General features: G+C 44.9%; 1 protein-coding gene and 1 long non-coding RNA gene across 2 annotated transcripts; both read right to left on the reverse strand.

Moving 5' to 3' along the window:
* Positions 1–2,246: 2,246 nt before the first annotated feature.
* Positions 2,247–4,495, reverse strand: LOC133883638 (cationic amino acid transporter 8, vacuolar-like). The gene has a single exon (XM_062323011.1). The coding sequence runs from the start codon at positions 4,287–4,289 to the stop codon at positions 2,478–2,480; it is 1,812 nt and encodes a 603-aa protein (XP_062178995.1). The 5' UTR covers positions 4,290–4,495; the 3' UTR covers positions 2,247–2,477.
* Positions 4,496–8,180: 3,685 nt separating this feature from the next.
* Positions 8,181–9,790, reverse strand: LOC133931066 (uncharacterized). Its single transcript, XR_009911846.1, has 2 exons — positions 9,712–9,790; positions 8,181–8,531 (listed from the first exon to the last, which is right to left on the reverse strand). It is a non-coding gene; the product is annotated as an uncharacterized LOC133931066 (long non-coding RNA).
* Between the last annotated feature and the right edge of the window lie 424 nt (positions 9,791–10,214).

Consider the following 10,214-nt stretch of genomic DNA (forward strand, 5'->3'; position numbering starts at 1 on the left):
ATATCAACCATGAAAGTCCATTTCAAACGACCCTAAACTTCACATATATACATCGCCAACGTCTAATATGGACTCAATAGTTTATAACAAGTAGCATTTTGACAAAATGTCCTGGTTAAAGCATATCGATCCAACAGTGAGACTAACCGACACCACAACAGTAAGCAAGACTAAGCATTATTGATAACAGACTTAGATGTTAAACAACCTATAACCTTATGGCAACAATGGAAGAGGAATCGAAACGACAAGGCAAGTAAATGCATACAAGTGGACATGTCTACATAACACATAAAATGACATTTGGACCGATAAAACATCGCATGCATAGTATAACCATTTTGGAATCTTAGAGCAATGTGATCAAATACTGCTTGCCTTGCTACAGATTGATCTCCCGATAGGTACGTATTGCTTGTAAACTACTCGAACCGATCGATACAAGGGTGCATGCAAGAAACCCAACAGAACAGCATCAAAATCCCAAATATAAGCCTATGAAATGACAAAGCATGATTTTAGAAAAAGAATCATCTCAATTGGAGTTCATATGCGTGAGATAACATGGTTGAAGTTTTAATTGCAGACTAAAAGATGAAAGTGCACTCTTATGTTGAATTTCATTTTTTTTATGATTTTCATGATTTATTTTTGCATTAGAAATTTATATGGGAAACTTTACTTAGTTTGATATGTAGGTCCCATGATTTTTAATTTCTTTTTATAATATTTTTATGAAGGAAATCCTTGAAATAGAATATTCTGTGGCTCATGGAATAGTGCTCGAGCCTGTGGACTGTCCACTGTGGGCTCGACGCACTGCAATGTTGACCAAGTCAGCTCATTGACTGGCTTGCCATGTTAGCAATAGTGCTGACATTGTCGACCACATCGCTCTTATCATCACTCTTCTTTCTATCACTACTTCACCTAATACTTGATATACATAATTTGAACCTAGACCTACCATAACAATGTTGTCATATGTTTGGGCACTAATTTTTTCTTTGCTATTCCAATGGAATAACTTTTGTTTGAGTTGGGAACTCACACCTCATCATCTGCACAGTCTACGGACTGCGCCTTTCCATGTCTCCTTCCTAATGCGCAATCTTGAGCTACACGATTCAAACGTAGTGCATCGGGGCTATATCCTTCTATACCAATTCACTTATTTGTCTTGCAACTTTGAACTCTTAAATGAATGCATTGTGCAACGAGCTTATGTATTAATCAAATTATATTATCTTTTTTTCTACTGGTATTTGGCTTATTTTTAATAATGACATATTTGGGTCATATAGAAGTAGGTATGAGGGTATTTTAGGTTTGTTTTTTATAATGACAATGGCAGGTAATTTATAAACATATATCGAGATATTTTATTTTCTTTTTAATTAATGTGGTAATTTCTATACCTTGAGAGCAAAGGATGAAGCTTCTTTTATTGGTCAGTTACTAATATACTAATAAATGTGACAATTTTTTTTTTTTGCATAATTGTCTTGCTGGATTAGCTGCCTCAGCTCACAGGTGACATAGTCTGACTGTGAATCAAAAAAATGTTGCAACTTCTGCATAAATAACAATGAGTGAAGGTAGCAATTTGATAAATCAGCCATCAAATCTACCCTATAAATTCACAGACTGACATGACAATAGGACATACTGCGAGTAATGAAACTTTTCATAATTATTACTTCTCAAGACGAGCTGCTAAATTAATAAAAAAGATACACGTTAATAAGCTCTGAATCATAAGAACCATGCGATATTTGATCCACCAAAAGCAAATTTGACAATAAAATGTTTCCCTACTTTTTTATGAGCTGAAGTTAGTCAGCAGCAATGAAAGCGGAAAAGTGTGAACAGTTCCTGAATCCTTTTTCTTTTCTTTCGGCAAAGTTGTGATGCTGATCGTATTGTCATCTGGACATTATCAGGATGATAAATGGCAGGCAAATCAAAACATTACAGGAGAGTTATACCTTTCTGTTTCGTTTTTTTGGAAAATTAGCATTTTCGTTTTCTCTGCTTCAGCTCAGTCTTCTCTTGTCAATGTGCGTGTGGCATCATTGTCTTCCCTGTGCACATCTCTATCTGGACTCCTTTTAAAAACACACACCTTTCAGCTTTGCGCTTTTCTACCAAACTAGTAGAATAAATAAAGACATGAGTAAATAGAATAATCGATAACAACAAGATATTCATGAATCACGACGTCTCTGAGGCAAAGGAACGAGGTGGATCGAGAAAAATTGGCATTTTTTTTGCATAAACAAATTTCTGCAGAGCTGCTTCAGCTCGCAGATGAGCAAATCCGAATTGGAAATCCCAATCAACTAAAGCTAACAATGACTGAACTTAACAATTCAAGAGATCTGCCTCAAATCCACCCTAGAAATTCACATACTGACATGCCAAACAGAAAAATAATGAAAACTTTTACTAAATTAACCAAAGAAAAGGCCTTTCTCTCACGACGCCAGCGGCGTGGACACCGGCACAACCTTGCCCTGCTCAGCGCTGTCGACGGCGGCGTCGGCGGACGCAGTCTCCCCGCGGGAGTGCGCGACGTCGTACGTGGCGTGCACGCCGAAGAGCACGTAGTAGACGAGCATTGCCGCTGTACAGATGCCGAAGCGCATGTAGGCCAGAAACCCGAGCGAGCCCATCAGGAAGAGGTTGATGGCGATGGACATAGACGGCAGCCACGGCATGAGTGGCACGCCGTACACCTTGGGCGCGCGCTGCTGCCTCGCGCACAGCGCTAGCCCCGCCGTGCCGGAAGCCCAGAGGGCGCCGAACGCAACGTACCCTGGCCACCGCCCGGCGTAGTCCGAGTTGTAGTATACCGACAGCCCGATGGACGAGAGGACGATGAGCGCCAGGAAGGCGAGGAATGTGCGGAGCTGCTTGGGCGACGTGGTCCCGGCGACGTAGTAGCGGCGGACGAGGAGGGCGACGGCGACGAGCGCGAAGATGAAGAGCGTGCTGATGGAGGAGACGGAGGCAAGCACGTCGAGGCTGGAAAAGAGCGCGACGCAGGCCGCGCCGAGCGTGACGGCGACGGTGGCGTAGATGGGCGTGCCCGTCCTGGGGTGAACGAGCGCGAAGTAGGGAGGGATCATGTGCGTGCGCGCGATCTGCGTGGTGTAGCGCGCCTGGCCCAGCGCGCCGACGAGGAGGCCGCTCGTCATGCCCTTGAGCGCGCCGAGCGCCACAATGTAGCGCGCCCACTTGAGCCCCTTGGAGGCGAACGCCACCGAGAAGGCCGCGTTGGCGTCGATCTCACTGTACCGCTGCATGCCGATGAGTGCCAGCGACATGGCGCAGTAGACCACGGTGATGGCCGACATGGACGAGATGAGGCCCAGCGGCACGTCGCGGCCGGGGTTCTTGGTCTCCTCTGCCATGGTGGCCACCATGTCGAAGCCGGTGTAGGACCAGTACACCACGGCCGCCGCGCGGAACACACCCGCGGCCCCGAAGGGGAAGAAGGACGGCTCGAGGTTGCCGACGTCGAAGTGCGAGAACCCCACGGCCAGCACGAACGCGATGATGGCGATGCCGACCACCGACGCGAGCGAGTTGATGGTGGACGTGATACGCGCGCCGGACATGGCGAGCGCAGAGGTGGTGATAAGGACGACGACGGCGATGGGGTCCAACAGATTGAACCCGTCGGCGAGCGCGGGAACGTGGATGCGGAGCGCGTCGCTGTCCCGGCCGATGAGCGCGGCGAGGTAGGACGTCCACGACCGCCCGAGCCCCGCGGCGCCCACGACGGCCTCAAGAAGGATGTTCCCCGCGGCGAGGAAGGCAGCCAAGTCCCCGAGCTCGACGCGGAGGTACGAGAATGACCCGCCGGCCGACGGGATCTCCGTGGCAAGCTCCGCGTAGCAGAAGGACGACAGCAGCGCAGAGAACCCCGCGGCGGCGTAGGCGAGCGGGATGGCCGGGCCGGCGTCGAAGCGCGCCTCCTGGCCGGTGAGCACGAAGACCCCGGAACCCACCACCGAGCCGAAGCCCAGGAACGCGAGGTCCACCCAGGACAGGCACTGCCGCAGCGGGTTCTCGCTCTCGGCAAGCAGCGTCCCCGCCTCGACGGCCTCCGACGACCGGCTCGCCACGCGGTCCCGCAGCCGCGAGAAAGTTCCCGCGACCGCACCGCCGTACGCGCGCCAGCTCCGGAACGAGGGCTCCGGGAAGAAGTCAGCCTTACTCCACCGCCAGTACCGCCGTGGCTGCTCTCCCCCCTCCCCGGCCGCCGCTGATGCCGATGCCATCCCGGCGTGTGGATGGACGGGAGATCGATTGCGCGTTAGCTAAACCCCCGATAAGCCATCGATCGCTGATTCGGCTGTGCTGTCACAAAGAGCGTTGTGGTTTGTTTGTTGGATTTCTCGGGAGCTTGAGAGGATACAGGGGGATAAGTTGGGCGCGGAGATGGCGACTGGTGGTGAGGTTGTTGCCGAATTTATCTGCAACGCGGAGGAGGCTGGGCGCGCGCGTGGGCCATTGCGATTTGCGAATCAAACGAGCGGACTCCGGGAGACGCGGAGGCAGTTTTGATGCGTTGTAGACTGCCGGGATCCCACCAGCGGGATGGCCCGCGTCCGCGTGCAATGAACCTCGGTTCGCCAGTAGTGGGCCGCGGCCTATTGTTGAACACGCTCTTCTTGCTGCGTGGCCGTCTCGCCGAGTGGAAGCATTTTCGGGGATTCGAGCGGCGCGGTTTGTATTGCACCGCTTCCAGTCCCGTAGGCGCTAAAGGTCGGAGAAAAATTACAATGTTTGGTTCACGAGTCCTGGAATCCTAGCATACTGACCAAAATATACGGAGAGGAATGCACTGGAATCCCAGCATCGTATTATAGGACGCATAAACGTAATTTTGGACGACTTAACAGACAATAGTTACAATAGCTATCTTTTTAGTTGTGTCTTAGTAACTCTAAGAGCGTTTACGTTGTTTATGGGCCAAATGAATATTGTGAGTCTATGAAAATAACAACTCGTACAATTATGTGAGAATAGTCTCGTAGTTCTAAATTTTAGCTTATAAAATCATTGTTTCGCGAGACAACGATATCTTTCGCTCACCTCTCCTTCCTTCACATTACCTAAAATATTTGATATTTTAGATAAGATCCAGTCAAACATTTCAAAACTTTAACCATCAATAACTTTTAAATATTTAGTTTGAAATTATAAAATCATGTGTGAAGTTTGTCTTAAAAATACATTCAAATTCTCATAATTTTTTATTTTATAGATATATTGTAGCAGAAATTAGTGGTTAAATGTACAACTTGAATACCATGTCATATTCAAAATGTCAAGTATTTTTTACTGGAGGCAGCCTGTACATGCCCTTATGTTGGGGAAATTTATTTTTTTCCACCCTACCGAGTGGCCCACTCCCAAATACCATCTTTTTGAGGTGCATTCCTTAAATGCCACAGTGGAGATGAGAAAAATTGCTTATTTGCCACTTTCGGCTGTGAACCCTAATGCTCCTCTTCTTGTTTTCCGTTCTTCTTCCTTTCTCTTAATTGTTGGCTAGCCAGCGCTATAACCAACAAGGTTTTGCTCCTTGCTAGCATCACCATTGCTGCCTTCTTCCTTCCTCCTCACCGTTACCCCTTCCTCTTACCGTTTTTCCTCCAAGCCGGGCCGGTGCTCTGGTGCTTCTTGTCATTGCCAGCCTACTGTTCCAACCTCCTGCCTTGGACCAAGAGGAAGAGCTCCACGGAGGTGAGTCCATGAAGGTTGGCGTGGATGCGGTGAGGTGGGCCACGAAGATTGTTGCAGTGGCTTAAGAGGGGGACAAGAGGTGGAGTAGAAGCGCTGGTGAGATGGCCGGAGCTAGCGGCCGTAGGTGAGAGGGGAGGAGGAGAAGGAGCAGGACAACAAAGTGGAGCCAAGGTGAGACACCCAGCGATGGTGGCGGTTAGATAAAATGTAATAGAGAATTTAACGGCCGAAGTTTAGTTTTAGAGATCACACTAAGTATTCTAAACCTCTTAAACAGAGGGAGTATACAATTATTTTTGGTTTAATGCTTGTGCGATGCACTTGCGTAGCTTAAACAAAATGATTGCCTAGCTCATCACTTGGGCCACACTGTCCGCAATTTTGTATGCATGAAAAGAAATGAAGAAAGCAAGCAGATCATGGAACCCAGTATTCTGAGGTCCAATGAAGTTATCTTGGGCTGAACCTTGGAGTGAGATATATTGTTGAATTTGTTTTATTTTTATATTAAAAAATAAAAAATTGTAAAACTAGATGCCTGTTTAAAAAACATGCAAAACTAGTCTAGCGTTACCTGTTAGAAGGGTGACATTATTAAAAAAATAAAGATGTGAAGTTCTCTTAGGCTGAACCTTGGAGTAAGATACATTGTTGCTTTTTTATTTTTATATTATGAAAATAAAATAATTGCAAAATTGAGTGTCCGTTTGAAAAATTACAAAAATAAGCTACTGTTACCCGTTAGAAGGGTGACACCTTTTTAAAAAATAAAGATATTTCCCTTCCAACGGACGACAGCTTAAAAAATAAAAAAACAATGTGTTATATTACTCTCAAAATTCAAAACACTATCGAAATAGTCATGAAACATTAAGAAATAATGTATTTTATATATGATACTATGATCTAGCTCCCAAAAAATTTTAGACAAAAAATATGATTTGTACAAAAAATTTGTCTTTTTTCTTATTGTAAAAGTAATTGTTTGAGTTTATTCTTTTGGGAGATAGATTATAGCATCTTCTACAATATACTTTGTTTTGTCAGAATTTTTCATAACTATTTCGATAGTGGTTTGAATTTTGAGACATTGAAACGCAACAATTTTTTGCAATTTTTTCAAACCGACATCTAGTTTTGCAATTTTTTTATTTTTGAAATACAAAAATAAAAAGTCTCTACATTGTTAATCCACTAAACATGGACTAGCATGTTACTGTCACCAGTTGGGCCAAATTAAGGGAGTAAACTCTCCTTATTCATTAATCATTTTTAGTTTCCTGGAAATGACTAATGAGTAAGGAGAGTTTTCTTTCCCTAAAAAAATTCATTTCAGTTGCCTCCTTTGAAAAGAAGTCATTTCAGATTTCCACTACAACTATAAGACAATATTGGTTGGAGATACCTCTCCGGTATTCGAAGACCTGCTTTGTGCGGTAAAAGAGCTCAACCCCTCAACTTTGATGCTAACATCAATGCCGATGATGGCCCGACCTCGGGATTCTTCCTAAGTTCTCAACCTTGAGGACTCCTCAACGACTCCAGGGACCCACTCCTCGATGACCACAGGGATCTGATTCCTTGATGACCTTGGGGACCCAAGTCCTCGACCTCGATCTCTGCATGCTCATCTAGTCTTAGGCCCTTACTCCATGGGACTAACAAAAATAGATAAGTAGATGACCATGACACTGTAATTTTTTGTGTTGGTCCATTTTACCCTAAGTCCATACCATCGACCTGAGAGGCATGACCGTCATTTGTACAAGTCATAGTCATGGCTGGAAGTGGGAATTGAGCCGTGTCAAGACGACCCGAGGAGCTCTGTTTGCCGTGCCGGGCTAGAACGAGTAGCCTCCAGTGAGGCCCACACACGGCATGATGGGCACGAACGAAGCTTGGCGCCAAGCCTACGCTATTAGGGGAGAGCGCACGAATGGTAAAGTCGAGCACAGACGACACGTTGCTACGGCGCGTGGGCGCATCGGCGTCAGGCGCACGCGGAGATGCGACGCGCATGGTGAGGAGGTGGCCTTCTCCATTTAGTTGCACACCTGTATCTCCATGACTTAGGGCTTGTTCGGTTCTTTGGGATTTAATCCCCAATGGGAACCAATCCAGGGAGGGATTGAGTGAATCCCTCTCATGTCACTCAAACCCTATAGGGAATAAATCCCTTGCTTCCTTTAATCCCTCTCTTAAAGAATATGTTCGGTTTTGACTAGGATTCATTCCCTAATCTAATAAACAACATTTCGGTTTGGGAAGTGCAATGACCCAATGCATCAAGCAGAAATGTGGTCAGCTAGTGGTGCCCGAATCCAGATGCATGAATTGACCATCAGCATAACACGAATTTGGGTCAAGAAACATTTACATGAAAAGGTTAAGAGGTAAAGGTGCACTACAGACATGAAAAATGAAAAATCATCAGTTGATATTAAGTTACCCTCGGTTCTTAACAATGCACCAACCATCCCCTCCAGCAATATGTGTCGTTATTAGCAGAATATGGACACAACGGCCTCCTCGGGTTTCAATATTAGATTTTTATGGCTGGCTCAACATTTCAACAAGATGGTCAGGTTCTAAAACTTAAATGCGAGAAATGCAGATTGCCTTTGGCAGTGCACCAGCGGCCCAGCATAAAAGCGTCATGTTTCCATACATCCTTCCTATGGTCCGATGCCAAATAAAGAACTAAATCCTGAATGTTGTCAAGCATGTTCCGGTAATGGCCTGCTGATAAGCTCCGACAGTGCATTTACTAGCTGCAAAGGAACAAGAGAAAAAGATTTTATGGCTCAGTAATCTTTGCACATTAAAAGAAAGCATCTCTGCTATAATAATCGATGCATATTATACAATAAGGATGTAAAGCTCATGCGACCCTGAGTTCAACCGCCTCCAACTTAGTTGCAACCATGCCCCACCATCCTACCACCCCCTGAACCTGCACTACCTAAAACGCTTCTGCAGTCACCGCTCACGACCACCTTGCCTCATCAACCGATGTCACAGTCCAACACTCTCAAAAACCAAACTTTATGTTCTCAGACATTGTCATGTCTCCAACAACCCCTCCTCCCATCCTACGGCCAGTGGTGTTGTGACAGCCTTGTCCACTTGCTATTGTCTACCTACCATACACCCAAATTCTATAGTTCGGATCCCAATCAACACTCCAACTAGGTGAACCATGACATTACAGTTAGCTGCCACCACCGCCTGAAGAATTGCATGAGTGCTGGTGGTAGTGTGTTCATTCAGAAAAGCTACCAGTAGCGAGGAAGCAATGCTTATATATATCATGGCACTATGCATGGTTGGCAAAATGCCAAATCTGCTAACTTGAAAAATGTTTCATGTGATAATGATAGGTATCACTATTATGCCCAAATGTTTCTTGGAGATCCTCATATGAAGCATTATGACTAAGCATGTATAAGAAGAACCTCAGCTTCTCCTCAACCTTAGTCCTAGAATCACGGACCAACTTTTCCCTTCTAAGGTAATTGGCCAAGGATCTGAATATTTTAGGTTTCATCGTGAATGCTACCCGACAGTTCTTGACATGCCCTTCAAGCAGCTCCCCAACATGTTCCTCGCCTGTTAGCACCGATGTATGCCGTCGCTTCTTTTCCCTTCCTCCATTAGAACACAATATATATAGTGCAAGGAAAATAAACAACATCATATCATCGTCCTCCTCCTCCCTCCTCTTTCTAATGTGATCCCTTATTCGCATATTAAAAGGAAAACTAAAAAGAAAATCATATAAAACAAAAGTGAACACCCAACAATAAAAAACAAAACTTCATTTCAACAAAGGATTCACAAAGGTCCATAGATAAAGTGCTTCATTTCAGCAATAAACAATATAGATACTAATGCAGGTCTAACAATATAGATAAACAACTTCAAGGAATGGAAATCGAATAGATCAAGTACCTCTTGGAGAGGGTACAAGGTCCCAGGATGGTGGGGGTTCGTTTTCTCCAACTTTAACTGGTGCAGGGATAATCTACAAAGGAAATAAGAATACATTTAGTTTAGTCTAGAAGAAAAAGGAAATTGAATTGGTCAAAGGATACAATCTTAACCTGGCAGAAGAAGTACTACAAACAGACAATAAAATGTAGCACAAAGAAGCTTCAGCTAGCATTCTTATTTGTTCTAGTCACATATCTACCATTGATGAACGACCTTGTAATTATATGATTCCTTCTAATTTCAAGTTCAATCCACTCTCAACAAGTTATAGAAAACAATAAAGAGACTAATGACCGTGTAATTCTATGATTCTAAAACCTGAAGTTCCTTTCTTCAGACAAATAAACTTTCCCCAATTTGCTAGTGCTTTAATTTGATAACCCATGACCCCTTTTCTGGTTGTAGTCAGCTGCTCATCAGACACAAAGTGATGTAGTTCTTAATTGGTTCCCAACCCCAAC

The sequence above is a fragment of the Phragmites australis genome, chromosome 10 (genome assembly GCF_958298935.1).
Source record: "Phragmites australis chromosome 10, lpPhrAust1.1, whole genome shotgun sequence".
Classification (NCBI taxonomy): Eukaryota; Viridiplantae; Streptophyta; class Magnoliopsida; order Poales; family Poaceae; genus Phragmites; species Phragmites australis.